General features: G+C 36.1%; 1 protein-coding gene across 1 annotated transcript in view; it reads left to right on the top strand.

The window, feature by feature from the left end:
• RYR2 (ryanodine receptor 2) overlaps positions 1-27,588 on the top strand; it is a 434,064-nt gene that overhangs the window by 139,294 nt on the left and 267,182 nt on the right. The window contains exons 4-8 of the mRNA XM_075089806.1: positions 5,080-5,100; positions 13,331-13,345; positions 22,934-23,008; positions 23,766-23,844; positions 24,858-24,970. Coding sequence (XP_074945907.1) covers positions 5,080-5,100; positions 13,331-13,345; positions 22,934-23,008; positions 23,766-23,844; positions 24,858-24,970 — 303 coding nt within the window. The remainder of the gene's footprint in view (positions 1-5,079; positions 5,101-13,330; positions 13,346-22,933; positions 23,009-23,765; positions 23,845-24,857; positions 24,971-27,588) is intronic.

The raw sequence follows: 27,588 nt of genomic DNA, 5'->3' as shown, positions 1-27,588 counted from the left end.
GCTAAACCAAATAGACATGGAAGCACAGCTCTTGAAGCATCTTGGAGACAAAAGTCTGCAATGGAAGACAACCCTGGGCTGGAAGAGAAGACATATCATCAATTAACTTGTTGAATATTAAGTTCAGGAAATCAAGGTGTCTACGAAGACAATCAAGTGTTGTAACAGAAGCAAAAATACAAATCAGTTTGGAAGCTATCTAGTTCAATTCTAGTTATTCTCATCTTGCTTATCTCTATTAGAGGGTTTTAGTTTTAGACTGTTTGCTCTGTGTTCTCAGTTTGCTCAACTGAGAAATGGAAAAAAATTTTTCTAATAAGATTTTCCCTGCTTCAGTTTAGGAAAATGAGTGTACGTGCAGAGGAAGATAGAACGTCTGCTAGCTAGAATGCATTGCTTCATTGAGATTTCAGGTCTCAGTCCCATCTGTGGGTCACGGCAGTATACCTGTTGCAGTTTACATAAATACTTGTAGAGAATATAATTGGCCATAGTCAGCTAAGCCTCTCCTGTACTGTGTGGAATAAAGTTCTGTAGTGTTTTTGTATGCTGCTCTGTATAGCTTACTCTCCAGCTTTGTGCGCTGGTAATTAACGTTGCTGTATTAGTGATGTTCAGCATGTGTTCTGTGAGCTTGCTTTATGTCAAGATTTAAAAAGTGAGTTTGTGAATGACTCCTCATAATGGTGGAAATGTCCCTCTTTATTTCTTTTCGTCTAGTTTGTAACTTCTTTCCTTATGACAGGAGAAAACAGAGGTAACCGAGCTACATTCCTGCTGTCTTAACTGGCTTTTATGTCTGGTTAATGTAGTGCTGGATACCTGCAGTGCTCAGAAAAAATTATTGGAAAACCAGCCCTCCAGTTTGATTAAATGAATTTAAACTGAAACCTTGGCTGAAAAGATTGGAGCTCTTGTGTGCCCCTGAAGAGAAGTCAGCAAATGCAGATCACTCTCTGAAGTTTCTGGATTAGCATTGCAGTAAATGATTAAATCATGGCTGTATGTCCTAGGTGGAGGACTTCTTAGGGCAGTTACATGAAATGCTAAGGGAAGTATTAAGACTCTCTAGTATAGTGTTCTCACCTAGTTCAGGAAGAGAAATTATTTTGTAATTCTAAATGCCATCTTTATTCTTCTGCCTGATTTTTAGAATACAGTTTTGCATCCTTGTTTTTTCTCCTTATAGCACTGCCTGTATTCCTTAGACATATAGATGTATGGGTGCCATACCATTTTAGTATCCATAAAGCACCACTGTTGAGTTGGAAGTGTCATGTTTTCTACTCACTGAATTAGTTATGTTGATGGCTACTTGCTAGCGGTAGGCAGTGAAATAATTATTTTATGTTTAAGTTAGTAGCTTTCTGTAAAATTATTAATAATTGTGGTATAAGTATCCCACAGTCACTAAGAAAATTCTAGAGACATTGTATCCTTCACCCTTTTGGAAACTTGTGTTCTCATGGCAAGATAATAATTTCCCTGTTCAAACTGTCAGATGGCAATGAACCCACTGAATTTTGATATCTAATATTAGCTAGTGTCATGTTCTGTTCTTCTGTAAAAGTCTTCCAAGTACCCAGGTGCATGTGGAAGGAATATTTCTAAGTAGCATAATGCATTTGAGGTATATATGTTTTAAGATGCATTCTGTTTCCTCTACTGTAAGAAATATTGTAAAGGTAGGCAGTCTTTGGATAAAGAAAAAGAGAACAGTTAGTACATACTCACCTAACCATTTTCTTTTTCCAACCAATATGACTTAGTGATCAGGAAAAAAGATGGGCCAGAAGAGAAATAGTTATTGAATTCCATGGATTTGGATTTATTGTGACAAGGCAAAATTTACTGTGCTTTACAAAATAAATGATTTTACTGTTCCTTCAGACCATGGTTAACATAACGTATGGTTGAAATAAAGTAGTTTACAGTGTAAGATACCACAGTGAGACAGAACTTACAGAAGTGTCTGTCAATCCCTGCCTGCCATCCCCCCAACCATTCCTGAAGTATAAAGCTTCCTAGACCACTCGGAATATCTATACTTCCTAACAGGTCAACAGCTCAGCAAAACCCAAGTAAAGTAATTTACAGTAAGAACAGGTAATTCCAAATCCAAGGAGCATTAAGATCTCCAAAGAGGGAGGGTGACAAGATGTGGTCTGGAAGTAGGGAAGGTTAGACTTTTTTTTTTTTTTTTTGGGGTGGTGGTGGGGGTGGTGGTAGGTGTATTTTTGTTGGGTTGTTTGGTGGGTTTTGGGGTTTTTTTGTGTGTGTGTGGTGGCTGGTTATTTTGTGGGGTCTGTGTGGTGTTGGTTTTTCTTTTTTTCTCTCTTGTCCGACTGGGTTAGTGACTAATGGGTATATAGCGAAAGGAGCTTGAGTCTTAGTGTTCCCTGAATTTGGTATACTGGGAAATCCATGGGAAAAGGGGTTCCTGTGGATTCTAGTCTGTGAAGGCAGACAAAAGATGGAGTTGTCGGTGTGAAGCAGAATCTGTACTTAGCTGTGCTGTGAAGTATCTGCTTTCTTGTTATCTGATTCATAGCTTAGATCTTAAATACAAGCAGTAGGCTGAGATATCCATTGTTTCCTTTCATTTCTGTTTATGTGAACTTTACAGCTATTTTGTCTACATTAGGACAATTACTCTTACATATGAGTAATCTTATTTACTTTTAGATTTACCTAATGTGCATTACTAGGAATTTCCAGGCAAGTAAATATATTATTAGGTCATGCTTATGTCTTTTTTCATGCCAAAATGGTATACTAAATGTCTCGAAGGTCACAAGCCTTCCGGAATAGGTTCCAGAAGGGTAAAAGATAACAAAATTTTATCTCCATCTGTTGCACAGGCAAGTTTTAGAACTTGGGACAAAGTGGTCTGTAAGAAAGAAATGTCTTCTTGTGACTTCAGTAGCTAGAAAAGCTCTCCCACAGATGGCTAGAGAAAAGGGAGCCCACCAGACTGGGGAGGGCTCTGAAGAGGCACACAGCAGAAGGCCTATAGAATACGGCTATAATTAAAAATGCAAGGTTTTATTGTGGTACCATGCTTTCAGGAGCGGATGCCTTTGGATGCTTTCATAGTCTTTCCTGTACGGCGATCATGTAGGGGTTAAATTGTAGGGTTTGACAAGTGTACATGCACAGTTCAAGAGGTTGTCCTGAGAGACTACTGAGTAAAGGTGCCTTTGGCATATGCCAAAGCCTGTTGAGAATTCTATTTAAAGATGGTATACCAATGCAGCTTTAGTGTGTACGGTTTGTAAATACTTGGCAATTACTGCACTTGACTCTTGAAGCCAATGTGTCTGTTAAAACAAAGTAAATGGACAATTCAACAATTATCAGGCAATTGCTTGTACAACTGAAAATGTACATTGAGCTTTGGATCCTTTCTGATACCAATTGTGGCTGCCCTATTTACTTAAATATTAGGACGGTGAGAACTTCTCAAAGCAAGGCAATAAAGCGTGAATCAGTTCACCTCTTCCTAGCATTTTCACGAAGTCAAGCTGCTTGTAACGCTATGTTCTCAGTGCATATACAATTTTAACAAAACAAAGGATGTAACAAAGCAAGGTAGTAAATGGAAGACCTGTATGCGAATCTAACTTCGCTATTCCTCGCTCCTTCTTTTAAGACATTGTAGTTGTATTGTTTGCATTTAGGTTTAAATCATTGCTTGCTTTTCTAACTTATCAACATCTTATATCTTTTCTTATATTACATCTATTTTAAAACACTAGGTGTTTTTTAGGAGGGACTGCAGCTGTAGTTGATGACAAAAGTCACAATAAAGGTTATTAAAAAAAATTGAAGCAAATCACAGAATTTTTATTATAAATCTAAGTGCAGTCCAAATTTCAGAAGAGAGGTAGGAACTGTCAATTTAACAAATGCTTATAAATTTATTATTATCATGCTTATAAAATTATCATTAGTTAACAGGTCAGATGGTGTTTTCTAACCTTTGTGTGCTAGCAGGCCTGAACAATATTGAAAATATTAAAGTCCATTTTAATTGAAATTTATAATAAAAAAGTGAGAAAATTTACTTTGGATAAAACTGTTTTAATAGATAAGAACTAAATATACGTTGCCTTTAACTACAGTAATTTCACAAGTAAGCTGGAATCCAAATACTACTGTTTTTGAAAATTGCTCATGGTTTGCACTAAGCTATCTTAAATTATTGCTAAACTTTTATGTGGCATCTGCTAACAAAAGGTCAATGTGTACCTGCAGTAAAACCACAGAAGGCTTGATATGCCGCATTGTTTTCTGTGCTAAGTCTAGAGACAAATTACTTCAGATATTCTGCTGTTGGTGCCAAGTAAGTTTTTAATAGGTAGCGCCATATGAACCTTTCTAGTAGCTGAAATCTATTCTATAGATATTCTCAATCCTTTCCGATGCTGTAAGGTGGTCCAAAGACTTCTTCGAGTAATTTAAAATCTGTTTCGTTAATGAACCTTGAAACAGTTTTGTTAATACAAAACTTTAAGCTTTCAGAGTCATTCTCTCATTCCCCATAGGAAAAATGAAGGACATTTTGCTGTGCTGTTCTCTGTTCTTATACAAGAAATTCTCTTATGCTGCAGGTTGTAGGGTCAGGGTTTGACAGGTACCCCCTAATTTTACGTTTCATACTTACGGCATTCATTAAAATGGCAAACCTTGAATAGCAGCCACTAAACCTTTTCAAGTGAATAATGTTCACTTATGACAGAGCTTTACTCAAGAGGAAATGGAGATATGGGAAACTGCTCTGTATTTTTGACTGGTTGGTACTGAATACAACGTGGAAATAATTCAGCATTGGTCTTCATTTGCTGCCTGTTATCTGATATTTAGATGGACATTTTGGGCTTCCAGGATTTGAAGTGCGTCCCATAAAATAAAGATAAAAAGTTAAAGAGGAGGTGCTAGGAGATCAGCTTCTACTCACACATTTTCTTTCATACTAGATACACTTCGGAAAATCTGAAATGTTAACTTCAAAACAGACTTTGATATACTGTGTTTAAGGAAAGAGATTTACTGATTTCTTGCTTTTTCTTTCTACAGCTAGTTGATGTGGAAAAATGGGTATGTGATTCTGTCTTTTATTCACTTGATCCCAAATGTTTCGTGTTGACACTGAGTCTAACCTGTCTGTTCTGATACCCTCTGTGTTCATGACCCTTCCACTCGCATGGCTCAAAAAAAGAGGCGAGAATACATGGTTATGTAGGATCTGGTCATTCCTGAATTGTCATACCAAATTTCATGCTTTTCTCTCTTTTGATTTGATTGTAGAATTGTGTAATATAAATGTATGATTATTGCCTGTCAGTTTTGAGCCTTGCTGTCTAATGTTATAACTCCATTCTGTAACCCACCCTGTCTTTTCCAGTATAGACACTGTAATCCTAGAATGCATGACAGTAAGATAATTCTGATAAATAATGTGTGATGCTCTATCTAGCTGCAAATCATATATATATGAAATATTTAATGATGGAGAACAGCTGCTACAGAATAAAAACATCATTTATAGATCTTAGCAAATAAAATCAAAGCACAGTTCTCTGGCGAATGTGTCGTTAAGGCCTTCCCTAATGTGTCTGTGTACACCATGCATATTTGTTTGGGCATCTGATATAACTCCCCTATACGGGACATATTTACGTATGTTTTTCTCCAATGTAATCTCTTAACATCTGCATATGTATGAGTTAGTGGTCATAAAAGTGTGTGTACAATTGTTTGTTCACATTTAAAATGTTAGAAGCCTCTCTGAAAGCTTGGACCATAATAGGCCTCCTTAATTTCTTAATACTTAATTTGAGCTGCACATGACCAGAAACAGCCTCAGACATCCTTTGGTAAATGGCCAATAACACAGCTAGAGCACTGCTCTCAATTTATTTCAGCCATACATCGTAGGATTTTAATCTATGTTTGCTACATGTTTATAGTTAGTAGTGGCTCAAGTTATAGCTTGCTTTGAGACTCCTGTAGGTAAGTACATTGTTTAAATGGTGGTTTAGGCTTTTCAACACCCTTTTTAGTCATGTATTCCCAACTATCTATGTCATGTGGCATATATGTGAGGATGGTTGTAATATACTGTAGTTTAGTATTAATTTTAGCCAATTTTATCATATGACAGCATTATCCATGTTCTGTGACTCTGATATTTGTGACAACCAGCAAATTTCTGTATGGATTGATTTGGAATGTTTTTTAGCCATAATGATGGTCAGGTTATCTTCTCATTTTGTCCACCTTTTTAATTACCAGTGAGAGGGCTCTGTTCTAAATCTTTAGGTTCTGTGTTGTAGATTCAAGATTCTCTATGAAGAATTTTGCTATAAAGAGAAAAACAGCAATAAAAAGGAAGTTCAGTAGTATACAGACACCTGGCCTCATACTTTATGATGCATGGAAGATTTTAAGCCAGAAGTTTGTTGGCTACACTCTGACATGGCTTGTCTTTCATTGAAATATTCAAAGAATTTGTTCTTGGAAAATATAGTATTATGTGCGTACATACAAGTCAGATCTGCTTTTTAATTTTTTTTTAATTCAGAATTTAGTAATGTGAAAATATTATGCTTTGGAAAGACTACTTCACAGAAATGTGTCCTTAAACCATTTTAAAAAGAAATGGTTCCCATGACAGCAGAGCTAAATGTTTTGTCCCGAGTTACATTGGCTAAAGACTTTTCCTAGTAGACTAATTCTGTAATGCAGACAGCCTCCTGTCTGACGGTGATGGAGTGGGTGCTGACTTTACTTCACATATGAAATTATTCTATCTCAGATGAGCCCCAGTTTGCCCTGTAAAGCAGCTTTTAACCCTCTCTACAATTCCAGAGTGTTACCAGAAGTCTTACGGTGGGCTGCAGATGTACATACTGAATTAATGCAGCAGAAGGCTGGCTGTGGCACAGCTGCATTGTCACTGAGGCCAGACACCTCGTTCTAATACATACACTTCTTCATAAGCCATTTTTCAGTGTAGAACACCCAAGATTAATGCAAGTGTGTTCAGTTATGTCTGTGTATCTGTGGACACGCTGAAGCCTGAGCCCAGAGCCTCAGTTAGGCAAGCTTCATGTTAAATTAATGACCAAATTAGTAACTGAACCTTGCTGCGAGCAGTTTCATGCCATTCAAAGGATAAGCTGAAGTCATCTGCTGCTGAGCTGTTGCAGCCTGTAAAGTGTGCTAATGAAGATTTTGGAAGGGATTGCTCCAGTTCTGCTGTGCTTCTCCTGTTGAATAACTATCATTCTTCTAGTAATTTTGCTCCAAAATCTTTATTCTGCTCTAAGGCGTGTGCTGGAAGTTGAACCTAGGTAAGAATTAGATGGGCTTCAGATATTCTTTGAACCTCTGGCTTTCTCCTTTTGTGTCTCAGCTGGTGTGACTGTGAGGGCTTGTAGGTCTGCTTCAGTGCAGAATCAAAGATCAGTTTAAGACATCTCGCCAAATGTAGAAACTAAAAGAAGTAAGGCGTAACTTCTCCATTCCAGCCCCCATATTAGATTTGAAAATGGCTTTTCTGCTTTTAATGAAACTACCAAAGTGGGAGAAACCCAACGTTTGATCAGAGGGATTTACTAAATTACAACTGAAAGTTAGAAGACACCGAATATACCTTACTTACAGAGAGAATAACTGTAATGAAGTGAGCTGAAATTGAATAATGCTTAGTGAAGGGAATTCCTTTTAACCTGCCTGTCACTTTTTCCCTTTTAATATATTCATGAAATAATTTTGAAGTGTCTGTTGCTGTCAATTATCAACTATTGGTGTTTGCAAATTTGAGATTTCAAGGTTGATGCTGTATACTTTAAGGGTTTGATTTTTAAAGGAATTCTGTTCTCATAAAAGCACCTGAGTGTGTCTTGACTTTCAAAACAAATGCTTAGCACTCTAACAGAATTCACTGTAAGGAATGGGAATTTTCTAGGGCATCCATGGGTTCCAAAACCTGGTCATTTTTACACATCTGCCTATCTATGGTTGGTGAATGATTTCAAAAATTTGACACAAAAAGCCACCAAGAATTTTTTTTTTTTTTACAACAGTTTACTCTGAAGCGCTTTTTACCTGAAGGGAAGCCAAGTGTATTGGTTCTTAAATTTAGAGTGCAAGGGACAAGGGCTTTCATTCTTACACTGGCTAATGGCAAAGCTGTGCTAACTTGAACATTGTAGGATTGTCTGCAACTTTTAAATAGACAGAAGAACCTCTTCTGCTGAAGGTAATGGTAAATCTTTTTCTCTTCCCCTCCAATAGTTATCGTGTTAGGTCAGTTTTATGCCAATAGTAAAACTAATTTTCAGTTTCTTTGGAGATAAGAAACTTGTGGAGTAAGGAAACACACTTTAGACACTTTTCAAAAGAATTACTTTCATTACAGAGACTTCTGAGTTGAGAAGTAGTGAATAAGTTATGATTTGAGGATAGTGTGGACTGAGTAAATGTAACAATAACTTCTAAGTGGATTTTGACTAAGGGAAAGAAGCTAGGGTTGCTGTAGAGTTTGGAGTGAGCAGCAAAACAAAGCTTCATCAGAGAGAAATAGTTGCAGTACTGTGTTTTCAGGATCATTAAAGTAATTAATTGCACATCTATGCTTTATGATCAGTGTGATTGTCGATCATTATATGAATTATCTAAGGACTTGATTTTTTTTTGAGGATTTTGTGTTCACACTGTTCACTTAAAATAGGTATCTCTGTCAGATTACTGTAGTGGGAAAATATGTTAATTGTGCACAAATATTTGCTCCTCCAGCTTAAAGAATTTGCATTCAAATTTTAGATAGAACAGACTGCAGAAGTGACTCAATGTAGGGATAATATCAGCAGTCTTAACACAGGATCACTCAGTTATGCTCATACAGATCTTGAGGGAAAATGGGAGGAGGTAGCACTGTATGATGTTGAAGTGAACAGGCATATCGAAATGGAATGACTATGAAAATACTGCTTAAAATGCCATACCTACGGCTATAGTTCCAGCCACATCTGCAGTTTCATCCTTAGTGTACCCTGTATTGTAGCAGATGCTAATTGTAGCTGAAGTCTAATTCACGTCATCAAGAGAAAATAATATATATTTCTTCTTTCCAGAAGAAATCTTTGTGGAAATTCAACCAAAACTTATTTTAATAGAATAGTAGCATTTCCAACTGTGTAGTAGGATTCCTTTAGTATTTCTCCTTCGGCCCATATTATAGATCTGAGAATTTCAAGCTGTGTTCTTTGTATCAATAGCAATTACTGTGAATTGCAGCAAGCTGTCTTCTTTCGGTTTACTTGTTTTCAATATTTCTTGATTAGATTCTTGTAAAGATCTGATATTTCTATGTAGGCAAATACAATACCACAAGAATAGTGCAAAAGATATAGTGAGGAGATAATCTCTAAATTAAAAGCATTTTAAAACTAATCTTGATAACTTTGCTATCAAAAATTCCAAATAAAATTGCATCACTCTTTTGCTGTTTTCATCTAGGCAGAGAGCCCAAGAATTAAGGTGAGATTATGATAAACTAGAAGGTGTTTGAACAATGATAGTAAGTGATATGCTACCCAAAAGCTGTCCAAGGAGCCAAATAATATAATAGCCCCAAACAGCTGTAAATATTTACGTTAACAGCATATCCTTAGTGTCATCAGATAAAGCCTCAATAGGTTTAAATTTTTATTTATTTGTTTATTTAATTTTGAAAGAGCAAGAACAGGTAGGATGATGGATAGAATAATGGGTGTTATATGCCCCAAATCTAATAATTGGAGATCCTACAAAAAATTGGTGTGTTCTTTTTTTTTTTCTTTTTTTTAAAGTCATGTTCCAAGCCATACAGGTAACCTGGCTGCTGAATGCTGAGTTGCTGAGTTTAGGTGCCCTCCACAGGAATGATACTGATGTGATACTAAGCACTCACATAGGCTTTTGTCCCCAAATGATCAGACAGAATATACAGCTGAAAACTTCAGTCAGTGGAATATGATTACCCCATTGTTGGTTGCATTCAATTATGAGTTCTACCTCTCTGGATAACTTTTGAGAAAATCGGATGATGAGAAACAGGTTCAGGTACAACTCACAGCACATTCTGAATCTTAAACAAGTGAATTCTAAAGGTGAAATGGTGTTTGATGCATTTAGTCATTAAACTTGCATTGTTTTCAGTAGGACAGAATTTGAGACACACTTATTTGTAGTCCAGATGTCAGAAGTCCAGTTATTACCTTGCTTCTGGCTTCTGAATGCTCAGTAGAGAACCTCCAGTGGATTCTTGAATTTCAGTGTCTGATACAATATAGGTGTTCTGGACTTAGTTCATAACTTGTCAGCTCTTCAGATACTGAAAGCGCTTTAGGCGTTTACGCTGTCAACAGCATAGGGTTAGTGAGTTATTTAGACTCCTAAATGTAGTCAAGGCAGAGAATCAAACACTTCTAGTGTGTACTTGGTCCCACCCTACAGAAAATGTCAGCTTAATAAATCAGATGAATTGCATTCTAGAAATCACTCTCTTCCTTGACTGTAAAGTAAGACTACACAGTCAGTTGAAATCTACATAGTGCAGCTAAATCTCATCCTTAATAGCTTGTAAGACTGAGCTTTTTTTCAGTAACATTTCATACTGGATATTGCGTACATCTGTATGGTTTGTTAGAGAGTGTAGAATGTCACATTTCAAATGTAAATGTGACCAAGCTCTACTATCATCAGTGCAGCTCCACTGATGGAGTAGGAGCTTTGCGTATAACTAAAATAATATGTCATTGCAATTTGATCTCTTGTTTTACTTTTAGCTGAGTTAGTGTTGAAGTGGCAATTATTTGTTGTATTTAGTGACTGGATCGGTCTGTCTTTTTATCACTTTAAGGCTTTGGTGTTACTGTTTGCAAACAATACCTTTCAAGAGCAATGAATGTTAGAATAACATTAAGAACAGACCTATCATTTGAAATTTCTGTCTGTTTAATTTTCAAATATATATTCTGAATTGCTAATGTTGGACCAGAAACTCATGTGCACTGTTGTTCTGAGGCACAGAGAGTAAGCGTGAAGGAGCAGAACGTTCTTCCCTCTGCAGAGGATGAGTTGGAGAAATATCTTGTCTAACAGCCTGTTGCCTACCTGAAGTGCACAATGTCTGTTGTTTTGCTTCAGGGTTTTTTGTTTGTGTTTTCCAAGCTCAAAGTGAATGTTTTTCAAAGTAAGCATTCTCCTCTAGCTAAGAAGGGATTTGGTCTAAAAACCTTGGAGAACGTTCTTGCGGAAGGGTGTGACAGGAGTAACTAGAACCCCCTGCCCCATCCATTTGCCGGTAGCTGGGCAGCTGAGGCTGCCAGGGTTCATGGCAGGTAACTTCTCAGGCCTGGCCTAAAGTTTCACAGGGCCACCCTCTTCATATTTGTGAACATAATGTGTGTTTAAGTGTTTGCCATGAAGAGAAAGCATTTTTTTCAATAATTAAACTTCAGAGTATTTCTTCCCCTGGTGTTTTTTAAGTAGTAGGTGGATATATGTGTTCAGCCTTCCCCACCCACTGTTGTCTTTCAGGTTTTCTAGCTTGAGGGGGACTGTTCATGGCACTTTCTGTCTCTCAGAATGACAACTAAATCATCTTCAAAATTATTAAGGAATGAGGGTAACTCTAAAGAACACGATATGACAGATGCAAACAGATGACAACTGTTTCTCTCTCATTTGTTACAGTTCTTTTAATATGTCACATGAAGAGAACGAACTGTTAAATCTGGTCTTCCAAAAAATCCAGCACAAGAACCTGCTGTATCATTTTAGTAATCAAGGGAAGAGATAAACTATTGACTCTAATTTGAATCTAGTTAAGAGATTACAACCAAGCAGTTAAAATAAATTATCAAAAAGAGAACCAGAAGGTTTCACAAAAGGACTGTTGTTTAATATACTTGTAATATGGCAAAAGCAGTGGGGTTGTATAGTTCTCAGAACAAAATTTCATAGATGAATGACAGCTGGAAGAGGCTGAGGTCTTTGATGTATCTAATCTCCTTGATAAACTGACAGCATGATGGCTAATGAAATTCTGTATTGACAAATATAGGAAAGGTTATATTAGACTTAATCATGTAATTAACTGATTTCTATATTAATGAATTTGCACACACAACCCCCTGTAGACAGCTCAGCAAAGACTTCTGATTTAGCTTCTGGAGCCACGCTGTAAGAGCAACCAAAATATTGGAGTGACAAGAAATGGCATGAATAATAATGCCAAAATGATCATACTGTATTTTGAATCCTTGGTTTATGGGGATGGTGGACAGGGTGCATGATCTTTAGTTTTGGTCAGTTTGCAGCCAAATTTCTAACCTACTAATAGACCTAGAAGACTTTTAAGGACAGAAGTCTGTGAATCTTTTGAGATAATTAGATTATAGGTTTGTTGGTTTTTTTAGCTAGAACATCTTGTACATCTTTGAGAACAGACACTTCTGTTTTAAAAGCATGTATGAAGTGAAAGCACTCAGTCTTCCTTGGAAGCTCTCCAGTTAGATTCTCTTTTCATGTAGGATAGAGATTTGCTGCCAAACTTCAGTCCTCAGCTTCAAACTTAATGATATCAAAACATGAATTGATGAGGTCAAAAGAGGAAAAGGTGGCCACAGAATTCTCACAAAGAAAAACCAAGTCACTGCATGTAACATAACATAGCACTCCCCGTTTATTCTTGAACACTTCCATGAAAATTAACCTAAAAATTTCCATAATCTTCTGACATCAGTCATGTGGCACTGATTTTTTTTTTTTTTTAACCATGGCATGAAACATTAGTGAAGTTTTAATTGTCTTAATTTATTCTGCATTTACATACGATACATTACTGCAATAGTGGAGGTGCTTTTCAGCACTGCACTTTATATGCAGGACGTTACAACTTGTATTGTACTTAGTGAGAAACTTCCTGCTGAGCAAGTTGTTTAAGATGATCAGGCATGGTACCTGTTTTATCTGTACCGTGTTTTATCTTTAAACAGTAAGTATTTAATGTGCTATATTATTTAAGTTAAAAAAAAAAATCTGAGAAAATTATTGCACAAAAAAATGATGAAGCCTTGTTCTGAGCAGCTGTTTTGCTTTCTAGCACAAGCTATAATTATGCTAATTGCAATGATAAATGTTCCTTTTAAACGTGGTTTATAGTTCTGTGTATCCCACTCACTTTTTCAGGGAAAACAAATCCCAGTTTTAAGCACCTGAAAGCAAATATTCATTTCACATTTTCTCTTTTTTTCTCCTTCTCATGGCTCTACAGAAATTTATGATGAAGGTAAGCAAGTTAAACACTTAGTATTATATTTTCTATGAATTCCTACAATTTAATTTAATTCATTCTTTTTCTTTATTTTTAACATCAGCATCAAACTGGCTTTCACTGCAAGAGCACATACTGAATTTTGTAAAAATTTGATTTTAGAAACCACACTGACTCTAGTTTGGATTGGGGTTATGGTTTGTTTAGATCACGAAGAACTAAAGGCAGGTACCTTTGGAAAGAGGACTCTGGGCTGGCTTCTCTAATTCTTAATTCACCCTTACCCTTTCAGTAAGAATTCAACACTATCTGGTAAATAAGAAATCTTGACACAATGAATAAGTAACAGAAGTCCCAGTAAAACGTTTGGGCATTCTGGAAAGTGGGGAGAGCACACTGTTTCTTCTGTTGCAAGAATGTTGTGATGGGGTAAGCGGGGCGCCTTTCGGCTGGGACTCCCTGGCCCTTCACTCCCCCGGTCAGAAAGCATGTGCAGGAGCTCTGCTTCTCAGTGCTTTTTTTTTTTGCCCTTTTTTTTTTTTTTTTTAAAATCTATTATGAATATGGCGAGGACTTAGTGAACCTCCAAACATTTTGAATAACTGACATTCAAATAAGTGCCCATGATGTGTTGGTTATCCGTTTTCTACTTTTTCCTTTAATTGTTAATATCTATTCTGAATTAATTTTCTAAAAGTATTTGTTTACTGATTTTTATCCCCTAAGAGTTTGCTGTTCTGTAGTATGGTCTTGCTCCATTGTCGCTCTCTAAAATGGAGGAATTCTGGGCTAGATAAGCAGTGCTATTTTAAGGGCTGGATTTAATGATGTCAGAGGAATTTTCTTAGCATGACTCCTCTGCTGATCTGTCTTTCTTCCCACTTGGCTGTCTATCTTATTCTTTATCTGTGAGTTTCTTTCTCAAGTGACAAGGATGATTTGCATTCCTGGTTTTGTACAGCAACAGAAAAAGCTCAAGCACAATCCTTAACCTCTAAAAAATGCCTCCCTTCTCTGCTTATTTAGTTCTAAAATAACCGGGAAGATTTTTATTAATTCCTTCTATCTCCTATGCAGTGAAGGAGAGGAGTATGGGGGAAGATAAATCTTCACCAGGCTAAGGGAGAAATTGATAAATTTTATCCTCTTGGCCATTTTTTTTCCAAACCACTGAAAGTGCTTGAAAGTAGGAGTTTGTAACAGAACTATTGCCTCAGCCATAAATATAAGTGTTTGTTTTACATAGAAGGCTGGAAACAGGTGATCAGTATTATTAATTTTTTATTTATTTTCACCGCTGTGTCTGGTTTTCATTTATGTGAAGTTTCTCATTGCTGGAAAAGTGATAACATACATGTACTGTTGGAAATATTAGTCATGAGGTATATTTGAAGTGTTTCTAATTATGTGGCTGTTTATTCTGCCTTCCAGCAGGTCAATATTAGCAAAATTGGTAACATTTAGCATGGGGCTCACTCAAAGGTTTATCATCATTACCAATGATTCCAGTCTTTTTAATATAGATAGGAAAATATCTCTGTGTTCTTAACTGAGTAAAACATGCTCATGATTTTTATTGGTGAGTTGATTTATTCCGGTTCAGATTTTTATGTAATATTTATATAAAGCATAACTACATGTTGTAATGCAGCTTTTAAAGAAAGCCATCTTTAGGAAATCTATGGTTTAGCTAAACTCTTTTTTTCTATTCTTTGGCTTGTCATGACCCATAAAATAGGAGGTAACTGCTGATCATGTAAATGAAAGAAGTTTTTTTGTTTCTTTTTTTTCTTTTTTTCTTTTTTTTTTTTAACAATGGCCATCATTATCCAAGAGTAGGTACCAGCAGTCATCAGTCATACTCATCTCCATACCTGAAGTTTTGCAGTTTACTTACTGCTTTGTAGAGAATTCCATGAAAAGTCAATCAACTAAATAGTGATTTAAAACTAAGTTGTAAAGACGAAAATATGCATAGTGTAAGTAATGTCTTGACAGGTTCAACTTCCTGTTTGTTGTTCCATTATAACATGGTGTATAGGCTACAGTGAGACAAACAAAGAGGTTTTAGACTGGTTTGAATTTGCCCTTTGGTGTGAATGGGGTGAAGGAATATATTACTACAATGCCACATGTCAGTGAATTGATTTACTTTGCATCTTTAAATTCTAAGCACCTCAATGCTGTGGGTTTGGTGCCAACCACTGGAAATGGCAGCCCAAGAGCACCGTAACTGCAGAAGGGTCTCATTAGGTTTGAGTTTTTTACTGGTAGAAGAATTCAAGGCTTCTGGACCTGGATGTCCTTACTTTGGAAAGGAAATTATTTTCCTTTTTTTTTTTGGTCAAGTTTTTTAAAGAAAATGGATACTTCTATGAGCAACAAGAACATGTACACCTCCTCGGCCCACATTCTGTAGCTTTGTTCGTAGTCCATGCTGCTTGCAGCATTTTCAAGTTCTCCGATGCTGCTGGAGATGTACTTTCCCAGCGTTGCTATTCCAAGTGTGAATTGTTTAGTTTTGCCTGACTAATCTTGTCTCACAAGCCTTCTAGCTCTGTTCCAGGGTTACTTCATGAGTTCTGCAGTGACTCAGCCTGTTTCCACACATTCTGTTTTCACCACTGCTCGGGATTTTCTGGACTCTTTGACTGGCATTCATCCCACAGACCTGAAGTGCCTGATTTAGAGCCACGGGTATCCTAAGCTCCCTGTGTAACCACAAGCAGAAGCATAGGTATCATCAAAGAATTGCTCAGATTTTAGGTCGGCTGAATTACTGTCCAAAAGCACCTTTTTCTCTCCACTGGTTGTTTAGTTGCCTTAGGCTAAATTAATATGAGTTTGTGTTTTGTCATCAAGAAATTATTTTAGCTTTTTATAAGCTGTTACCGATCATGCTGGCATTAAGAGAACGGGCCTTCCTGTGTTTTCCAGGTGGCTGTTGCCTAGTATTAGAAAGAAGCTCTCATTAGTCATCTGAAGTTGTGTTCAGTGTGAAAAAATTTAGACAGTGAAATAATTGTGGAGTGAGAGGTCTCATCGAATACTTACCTGTGGTGGTCTCCAATTCAAGTCAGCTTGTAGGATTGCATCATCACTGCTGTTTTTAGATAAATACTGGCCTCCCTCAGCATCGGTCTAGAATGGATTAAAAATTGCATATTAATAATGACATTAATAGATGAACAGTTTTTACATTTCTATGGAAACAACACTTTGAGCATCCTCTCCTTTACAGAAATGTTTGTAGCATCATGCAAATATTTATGTGGAGAACCATAGTGAGATGGTTTTAGACTGTGGGACACCTTCTTTCCTGTTCCTCCCAGTTCCCTTTAGTTTTTCCCATTTTCTTTCACTTCATTGCTAATTCTGCTATCATGGAGTTTTCCTTCTCCTGGGTGAGGACTTAGAAGCTTTCATGATCTACGTTTATTCCACATCCTTTCAGTACATTTCTTTCTATCTTGCAGATTACTAAATGGGAGCCTTTAATTTGCTTAAATGCAGGAAGTCCTAAATAATTATATATAAACAAAGCAAATGTTCCTCCTTGTGCACTCACAGTTTTATTTCTAAAGAACCAGTTCAGGTTAATTATTTGTATTAGCCTGCTGATTGGCCTCTTGGAAAGAGGCATTGATGCCAACAGTCTTACATCTCTGGTCTTGACACAGGTCGTTTCTGACTGGGAATAGCGTAGTGCAGGGCCTAAATATATTTTTACTCAAAATGCATGGTAGTTGATTTTTTCCCAAGCCAATATTGTGATCAGAGCCACATTTCCTGTCTGATTTCTCTTTCTAATGAATCAAAACACAATTTCAGAATGTAATGAATGATCCAGAATGGGAAATTTGACAACCCTGATGTGAGTCCCAGGGGAGGGACTTTGAGAAGGTTCCATCACTCATGAGTGCAATTTCCTGCCTGGTTTATTTTTGTGGTGGCGATGGTTTTTAATTAAAAGGGTTCAAAGCGGCTAACTGTAGGATATTCTGTGTTTAATTATAGACTTCTGCTTATACATTTGAACTAAGTGTCTAGGTTTAGAGATAGGAATTTTTCCTCATTCTGGAGTTTTCTAACACTATAAATGGTAGAAACAAACTACAGAGCTTCATGAAACCTAGAACACACTTGTGATGGAGAAAATAAGGCTTTTGCTTTTATATTTGCAAGTGTTGTTATGGGACTATAGCTGTTCTCCATTTGACATGCTGTCATCTGTAACATCTATTTTAAGTGTAAGATGGCCATCATTGGTAGCAAATATTAGCTTTTCCCCTTATCCAAATGAGTCACAACAATGTTTAAATGTGAAAGTTGGCAATAGTTTTAAGTTGGTGTGTTTTGAAATCACTGTTCCATTATTACATGTTGCAGTTCTAGGTTGCTGTTAGCATTTTAAGTCTGGAACAACAATAAATTCAATAAGCGTTGATTTCCCAATTGCCTTTGACAATAAAGTGTTAACTTAGGCTTTCAGAGGCAGGCTCCATTTTAATAATGTGTAACTGCTCAGTGCTTTAAAGGACATTGTTTTACTCTAGTGTACATACGAAATAACCACTAAATGTCATATTTGAAACTTAACGTTATTTTGCAGTATTTTCCTTGGAAAACGTTTGAGAAGAAAAACATGGAGCGTATTGCTTGTTTTACTGTTTAGCTGCTCTTACATGCTATGAAAATAGTTGTGTAATATTTTTTTAGAAACCCATTCAGAGCAGTATTGAGTGGTCCTAAGTTCCATGTAGACCATCTGGGCGGGTGTTTCCTATGACTGGGTCCGGGGCACAGAGGAAATACTGGGCTAAACAGCTTGTGGCTATTAGGTCATAATTTATGGTTACTGTAAATTATATGGATTGCTTTTTTGAAGGATTTACTACTGATTCCTTGTAGCTTATTGTTTCACTTGATTTTTTAAAAATTATTTTAAGTCCATGAAAACCATATTTCCTTACAGTTTAGTCTTTGTACTGTCATTTTCCTTACAGCATGTGCATCTAATTCCATTCACCTGTATTGGGCTCACCATGGAATGATGCAGGAAAAGCCATTACATAGTTCTTAAAAACTCACTGTGTTATCTTGTGTGATTTTCTAGAGAGTCTCCTTCAGTTCCTGTGTTCTTCTCGTGCATTCAGTATTTTTAAATTGCTTTCATGGGTGACTAGAATTATCTGAATAGCCACGTGCTAAATGCAATTGCTGTCAGGCTTTCTCAAGCATTAGATTTCTGAATAATGACAATGTTATGAAAGCATGTCTGTACACGCACAAAACACCAAAATAATTATCCTGTATAATCACATGCTTTCACATGTTTGTCTTTCCCTGGTACCTCCTTGAAGCTCATAGCTTTTTCTCTTTTTATACATTTAGAGATTGAGTAGGCCTGAGAAGAAAAGTCAACAAAGAAATGTTGGCATTTGCTTGCAGCAGAGTACTTATTGGTTTAATAAATGTTTTCTTTAGTAAAAATAAGGCTGTTCTCTTGAAAAGAATGGAAAGGTAATGGCTATTTGACTCAAAATCTCATTGGATGCCACAGGGTATTCACTGGTCTCTAAAAATTCATATGTTAAGTGAAGTTCCCAGAAGCACAAATGGCCGCAAAACACTTGTTCAATGTCACCGTGATTAATTTCCTGCAGCTTCTCATGTTTGACCACAAATGTAGCAGTGCAGCCATAGGCACAGTGGTGCAAGTGCTTCCGTGTGAATTAATGTCAATGAACTACGTGTTTTAATCTGTCAGGTGATTGCATGTCTGTACACATGACAGTTGTGTGCATACGGAAATGTACAGACATAAAGGGTTTGTTGGCTCATGTATAACATCTTACTGCAGGATTGGTATTTGCAGTAAAATATAGATATTTTTGTTCAAACTAATTATAAATTTTTTGCATGTTATGCTGCTTCCATCATTTGCACATTTTATTAGATAGTTTGTAGGTTGTAATTTTTAAGTTTTTTGGCATTTTAATCCTATTTCTATTAAGAAAACAAGGAAAAGAAATATTTTCCAATTGTAACTTATTTTCCTCCTTTATTTTTCTTTCAAGATAACGCTTTTTACACCAGATTAAGCAGCTCAGATCTTAGGATTCTATTCTCATTGCCTGGTCCAACAATGCGTTGAACTTGAAATCTGTTTATATGTTTTAAATGCTAATTTCTTCAGCTCTAATTATGGTTGTTGTGTTCTAAATTGCCTCTGCTTCGGCAATGGCTTTTGGGTAATGAGATGACACCAAATTAATTTTGTATTCCAGCTGCAGAAATATTAGACTAGAGATGAAGGTTTCATAAGCAGGGTGAATTTGCCCTATATGCTTTCAATTTATTGACTGAGGCACTTACCAGTTCCAAAGGCTTTTCAAGTCTCATTCTAAATCCCAAATTCTTGGACGGTAAAATGGGAAGAGTTTTCTGTTCATATAACTGATACTCCTGAATGACATAGCTTGTAGAACTTCAATGGATAATTCTTCTTTGAACACAAGTGTATTTTTCTCCAGTCTGGTGTTATTCAGGGAATGTATTGTCCAACTTAGAAATTACTCTGAAAATTGGAAATTAAAAACATAAAGCAAACAAGACTCATGATAAATAATGTGTTTGCTAGAAACTTGCTTGTGTTATAATGCCATTCATATATTGTGCAAAAATCTGTGGGCATTACAGATTGAATTAGTCAGGATTGTGGCTTCCAAGAAATCTTACTTGCAGTTTCTTCTGAAATGCTATTACTTGAATATTATTAGAAGCTTGGTAAAACCAGTGGCTCACCTCATCTTGGAACGTATATCTTTGCCACAGAAGTCCAACTGTTAACTTTTAAATTTATTTTAACTTTTATTTGAGGTGGAAAATTTACAGTTCTTTGCAACATACCAGGTAGGAGTGGATTATTCTGAAAATCAAAGACTCTTTCAGTAGACAGTCGTGGTCCAACAGCTACTTACTATGCAGTCTCTGGCATAAAGATAAGTGCTGAGTATTTAGTTATGAAATGAACCTTTAAAATAGAAAATTAACTTATAGGTATATCCTGGAAGGCAGGCTCCAAAATGGAAGGCAGTACAAACTTTCTCTTCCAGTCTCCTGTATTTTCTGTGTTTCATCTTTTTACTTTCACTCCATGTGGATGGCTGATTCTAATTGCCTCTCAGAAACCTTTGAGTGGAAAAGTTTTTTGTTTGTTTTTTGGTTTTGGGTTTTTTTTTTTGCAACTCTGTTTTCTGTCTAAGCAACAGAAACAGCAAACTTGCCTGCATGGGTGAAATAATTTTGGTTATACAGAATTACTTTAATCCTCTTGGGAAAAATTATCTAAAAAACCACTCCCACACTTTTCAGAGAAGTGATTGAAATTTTTTTGAGCCAACCTTTCTCCTTTTTGGTTAGAAATGTGTATTTAACAGAAAAGGTGCTAGACAAACAAATCAACATGGCCAAAACAAGGACAAGCTAACATAACAGTGATTTTGTTGAGCACACTATTCCTTTTATCTTTTGTACAACAGGCAACCAAATCTATATGTTAGATATCAAATTTATGGCTAGTAACACAGAATAATTTTGATAAAAATATAAGTGAAATGTCGAACTGTTGTTCATATTAGTGAGTTGGTTGACTGGGTAGCTACGCCTGCTGTTGATAAAGCTTCTGGGCAAATCTGAGGTGTTGGTAAGGTAGTATGTTCACAGCAGTTTTTCCCCCTTTCCCCAATATGATAAGCCACAGACATTCAGCGTTCAGCTTTGGCACAATGGGCCTGACATTATCAAATGTCTCATTCTTTCCTTGTGCGTTTGGAAAAACTGGTGGTAGTAATGGTAGTTCAAAGCTAAATCTTCATGTCTTACTGTCAAGACTGTGTCTGTGACAAAGACAGTGACTTTTATTCTTAATAAAAGTTCATGTCATTCAGTCTTCCAGCGAGGTTATTGAATATGCCTCCCTGCATTTTGACATCTATGCAGTTTGTTGAAAGTCACAATATAGCTTGTGTCCATCAAGATGCTCTCTTCTCAATAAAGATAAAGGCCAGAAATTCCTGGCAAATTCTTAAAGTGCTAAAATTATTATTTTCTGAAGTGCTTGCTTTTTCACCACCTCTTCCTTTTTTTTTTTTCTTGACCAAGTAACTCAAAGATCAACAAATATTATGCTAATGGATAAAACATAAGGAAGGACAACCAGTAAACGAGGAGGGGAAATAATTGTGTGTTGCCACTGTAGCCATTCAGTTAAATTGATCTTCAGCACTGAAATGAAGCTGCCAGAGAAATAATGTAATACGATTGTTTCCAATTTATTCTATAATGAATCTGATGCTACAGTCAAACAGAAGGTCAGTTTGCTGTGATAAAAGAAAGGGTGTAAATGCTGTATGTAAGGAATTGAATTAGGAGTCATATATGAAAGAATAATGCTGCTTATGGAGTTGTCACATTTATAGACTCAAAAATATGTATTTATCAGTATTGCTTGAAGCGTGTGATGTGCTTTATGTGAAATGTTCTGTCAGAGGAATATGGACTTATGCTCTTGACAGCGTCCTGTTTGACGGTCTCTGCTCCTGACCAATGTCAGTCAGCTGCATCTCAGTCTAAGAAATTAATGAATCTTCAGCAGAGGTTGAAAGGTTGCTCATGCTTTAACGAGATTTCTTTATTCTTTTGTGAGTGGTTAAATGGATTATAGATAAATAGAAATTGTAATGAGAATACTGTGAAAAAAAATGGTCGCAGTTTCCTGGGATAAGAGTGAATATTACTACTTTAATTTTCTTTCACTCAAGATATATGCTGCATTTGTCAAGAGAAACATTTACTCAGACATGATTTCTGTATTTGCAGGACCCCCAAACCCTGTTGAGTTAGTTTGGTTGTCTTTGAGCACGTACCTGGCCTAGCAGATAAAGAAATCTGTCTGATAGTATTTAAACACTGTGGGGCAAACAGTCTGGAGGTTGATGACCTTCAGTGTGGTTGATGTGTCATTAATACTTTCTGGTAAAACAGGGACAATACTCCAGAAGCTCCCCCTGCATACCTTCTATTTAGAAAGTGTTTCATTTGGAGGGAAAAATGGGTGAATATGGAGACATTTAGCAATACATAAGGGTGTAAAGGGTAGTGTGACACGCATCAAAGCTGCTCATCTCTAAAGGCAGCCTTCTTTCAGCCCACAGGAGGATTCAAGCTTCTAGAATATATTTTATACCAAATCGGTGATGGTACAAAGTACGCCATTTTCCCTCATCAGTGAATTGAGCACTTCTAATAGACAAAGTCGGTAGCCTCTAGATGCACCTGTCTGAATTCTAACTCAGATCTGCCCCAAGGACTTAAAAGGTCAATTTATTAAGAAGCAATCCAAGCTAAAGAGAACACATTCATAAAACTACCTTCTTGAACTAATCCCTGAATAGCTTTTTATAGAGAAGACGACTTCTCTGTCACAGGACAAATACAAATTGTCCAGAGATTGATGAGGATTTCTTTTTTCTTTTTTCTTTCTCAGAAGGCCTGATTTTATTACAACATACCCGTATATCATTTTTCCTTGTCTTTCAGTCTGCACAAGGTGGTGGTCATCGAACACTACTCTATGGGCATGCAATCCTGCTGCGCCATTCCTACAGCGGCATGGTATGTAACAGGAGTTGATAGCTTCCATGATTTCTTTTTTGTATGAAAGTTATGATTGAAAGAGCCCAGACTATTGGCATTTACTGATATCTGGAGAATTATTTGTATCAAAAAGTCATTTTACCCGTGGTTACTGGAAACCTTTGTGAGGGGTAGATGCTTGGAAATAGGAAACCGAGCTGGTCATAACTGGCTAAGTGCTAAAATTAAGTCTGGCTCCATAGGGATGAGTTCTCTGTCAGTCTATTTTGAGTTGGTGATTTCTCATTTCTGTTCCCTTGGATATTGCATATTGCATAAGCTGCAACTGAATCCACAACTGGCATCTGGCTGGCAACCTGAACATATGTTGGAGACTGAGTGGAAAAGGAAATTCCTTCTTGCACATATTTTTGGACAGAAGCCTTACTCTTCAACTCCCTGATGAATTATACAGGTTCCAAGCTCCTTACCTACAAGTTGAGGCTTCATTGAGCTGAACTGCAATGCAACCAGCTCCTTTATTTCCACTCTCACTATTCCAGTCTCAGTGGAAAGATAACCTGGATAGACTGAGAGAGGTCACTTTAGAACATATATCTTTGTCAAGTCTCCGTGAGTGCCATTAAATTTATCAAGCATATATGTTCTTGATAGTAACTACTGGGGATAATTTAAGAATAGTTAATCCTGTGTTAGTAGGTTGATGGCTTTTTATATTTCAGTGGATTATCATATGTGAGCAGAACTAGTAATGCACGTGTTTTTCTTTTGATAGTATCTATGCTGCCTCTCTACATCTCGATCTTCAATGGATAAGCTGGCATTTGATGTAGGATTGCAAGAGGACACAACAGGTAGACACTAGTTTAAAAGACTATGTAATGAAGAATGCTTTCAGTCTAAAAATCATAACAGGACCTATAAATACATATAAATCATATAAAAATTAAGACTATTTTAAGGACTAAAGAAATAAAATTTAGTATTTCCTTGTTTTACACATTCAATATCTTGCCTTTACATTTTCTAATAGATTATGAAATTTATTTTCTATGAGATATAAACATGTCTATTGATATTTAAATATGAATTTATAGTATTGAATATAAGCAAAGGAATATTCCCAAGTTGCTATTCCTGTAGAAGCCTTCTGCTGGAAATTTTTTAAACTTCTATTATTTTAAATAAAGATTCTATTAAAGTTTTAGAACTGCTGGTGACTTGGATTTATTTATATTTTTAAGACTGATATACCTTCTTACAATGCCATCAGTTTGGTGTAATTGTTTAATTATAAATAAGTTTGCTTGGTTTTGAAGCCTTGCTCTAGCTGGGAGTAATAACAGTGACAACAGCAAAAATTGAACAGTTCCAAGATCGAAGCAGTTTTTTTCTGAAAAGCATGCTTTTTGTTCAAGTAGTATATCTGAAAGCAAGGTTTATTGTGGGAACCAAATTTCTGACTTATAAATATTCTGGGGAATTAGAGGCACCCACTTCTTTGTCCTAATTCTCGATGGAATATTCTTTGATGTCTTTCTCAGAACCTGGAAAAAAAGGTGACAGGGAAGCAAAAGCAGCCTGGACCAGGTTGCCTAAACACAGAGAGTCACCTCCTTACTCAACTCTGGAATCACTGTTCCAGAGCTCTTACTGCTTTCTGTATATGTGTGTTATTTCCAGCTGAGTTTCTGACAAGGTGGCGCAGGAATGATATTAGGTATTGACAACACGTGGACACTTGGTTTACACAACTGAAAACTGGGTCAGAAATGTAGGACTGAGATAAATGTGAAAGCAATGGCAATAATGTTGGGCATTTTCTTTTTAATGTCTTCCTCTGCTGTTACTCAATAACAATATATAGGTGAGGCATGCTGGTGGACCATCCATCCAGCTTCCAAGCAACGATCAGAGGGAGAAAAAGTGCGTGTTGGAGACGATCTTATTTTAGTCAGTGTCTCTTCAGAAAGATATTTGGTAAGTTCTCTAACAATATCTGTGCAGTGCTTTCTCTACAGAAAAAAGAGTTAATAAAACTGTTATACTAAAGTCTGGTTTACATTTCCCCATCCACAAAATTGCGGCTTAAGGTGTTTAAACTGGTATTTGATACCATTTTGCAAACCAAGACACTGAAGGTGTGGGAAGTGTGACATTGGTATGTGACTAATCTAATTTGTGTTCGTTTTGATAATGGAATAGAAGTTGAAAAATCTACTAATGAAGAAAAAAAGAAAATACAGAAAACCCAAATCTGTCCAAATTGCATAACTGGAGTGAGTCCCTGTGAGTGTTCAGAGGTTATAAGAGCACTATCATATATGAACTAAAATTTTATACCTAAATTTTGGAATGATTAACTTAGGTACGTACCATTTTCTGGACATTAAAAGGTCCGTATTTTCTTAGGATTTATGTGCAGTGTAATAAATACATGTCATATGACATGTCCTATTTAAATATAATTAAAAGACTTACTAATTAAATATAATTGAAATAGTTTCAAACTTTCTGTGGTAGCTGCTTTTTATCACGTGTTTAAATAACCTTCTTCCACATCAAAGTATCTCCTATTTGTTCTGTAATGAAACTCTTCAACATTTTGAGATTAATTTATTTTTGTGTTCTTGGCATTGCAAGCACCTGAACTATATCGGGGTGGGGGTGGGGAGATGAAAATAAGAAGAAAATCAATCTGCTGGAGGCTTCTGTAAAATCAGCCCCAGTGATTTGGCAAATGAGCTACAACTAAAAAAAGAATCTTTAAAGAGGAAGAGTTTTTAGCTTTGTCAAGAGGACTGTCTCAGATCTGCATACAGCATTAAAGTTTATATTATTCATTTTTTTAATGCTATGAAATGTTATTTCTGTAAGTTTTTTTACAGTATTTAGAAAAAGAAGAGTTTAATAAGACTTGAAAATAATGTGTTTTTTTTCTTTTTGATAAAATTGAAAATGTTCTCCCTTCTTTTGGAAACACAGAAAGAGGAGAATATAATTATTAGAATGTAACTGTACCTTCTAATTAGAAGCTCAGTAACTCCTTTAATGCATTATTTTTTGTAAGTTGACATTCTGACAGCTTTCCGATCATCTTTACCTTTTAAAATTATTTTTAATAACTACTTTTGTGAGAATTGTAATTAGACTTACTGGAAAAGCAAATCATTCTGGACAAAATTAATAAGAAATCTAATTAATGAAAAGGTTTTATTTAAAGACATTTAATTTCTTTGAAATTCATTGAATTGCTGAATTGGGTTGCTGAAGTTGAATTTTGCTCCAAATTGTGTCTCTGTGTAGGTATATACCTGAACTCATACTTTCTCCCCTCTGATGAGTAAGTCAGCTCAGCCTTTTATGTTATTTAGGGCTTTTGCCTCAACTGTTGATTCTTAAGGCTGTCATATGTACTTTTGAACAAGAGACATGATGCTGACTGCAGAGACTGATTTTCCTTAAACGTGGTGTTAATGCCTATACTTCATCTTCTTTGCAAAATATCTATACACTAAAAATAGTTTTCAGTGTACAGAGAAACAACACAAACCTATGTTTTTAATTATTTTTGATATTTTAATCTCTGCATTATAGTCTTAAAATGGTTTAGAACTAGATTTTAATGAATATTTATTAAACCTATTCCAGTTATTCAGTACTGGTTTGATAGTAAGAAGGAGCAAGGATTCGGCAAATTAACTTTGCTCTTGCATACACTCACCCCCACATTTTTATGAAAAGATGTTTTTCCAGACTAAACTAAGAGTTGGTGAACTGCATAGCTTCATAATCATAAAAATATTTGTGGTTTTGCTACCTACTCAGTAGTTACCTCAGCACTATAAGTAAAGCAATGACACTTTTATGAAAATTCAACCAGTTGATAAAGACTGAATTAGCCAGTTACCAATGAGTGAATATTTCTCGTGAAAGCTGTCTCTCCATCTTAAACTGTTAGTCTTAATCCACTAGGCATTCTACAAAATAACTTCAAAGGATGTACCTTTGAAAATAACCGCAGCATTTTAGTTCTGAGTGCAGTGCTGTGTCACAGTCCCTATTTTCTACAACACTTAAAGGAATGTAACATCCGATAACCTTTTACAATAGTCAGGACTGTGGAGAGATGAAATTATTTTTATGAATCCTCTTGAATAATGAGACTAAATAGGCTCTGCTGAATCCAGTTGAGGAGTGCTTTTTCTAAGGGTGAGGAGTTCCTCAGATAGGTCCCTTGGCAGAGTGTGATGTTCAGCAGGATGCTGAGAGGTTTATGTACATTATGTGCTTACAGTTAAAAGCTTAGGAAAAGATAAGCTGTCTATCAAATGTTCTATGTCTATATGCTGTAAGGAATAAGGTTGGAATGTCACCTTTTTATACTGCAATATTGATCTATATTTTCAACCAACTTGCTAATTATTTTCAAATTAAGGCAAACAGGTTAACAATCCTGGGGCAAGGATGTATATGTAAAAATAACAGGTGAGTAGAGTTTGTTCACAGGGCATGGTTTGTCAGAGGGAGTCAGAACTTTAATTTGTATAATACAAGGGGAGAACAGAACTACATCAGCTTCACCGGTTAGTCTTCCA

Source organism: Phalacrocorax aristotelis, chromosome 3 (assembly GCF_949628215.1).
Source record: "Phalacrocorax aristotelis chromosome 3, bGulAri2.1, whole genome shotgun sequence".
Classification (NCBI taxonomy): domain Eukaryota; kingdom Metazoa; phylum Chordata; class Aves; order Suliformes; family Phalacrocoracidae; genus Phalacrocorax; species Phalacrocorax aristotelis.
The sequence above is the reverse complement of the archived record's forward strand: the minus strand, read 5'-3'. Positions and strand labels throughout refer to the sequence as shown.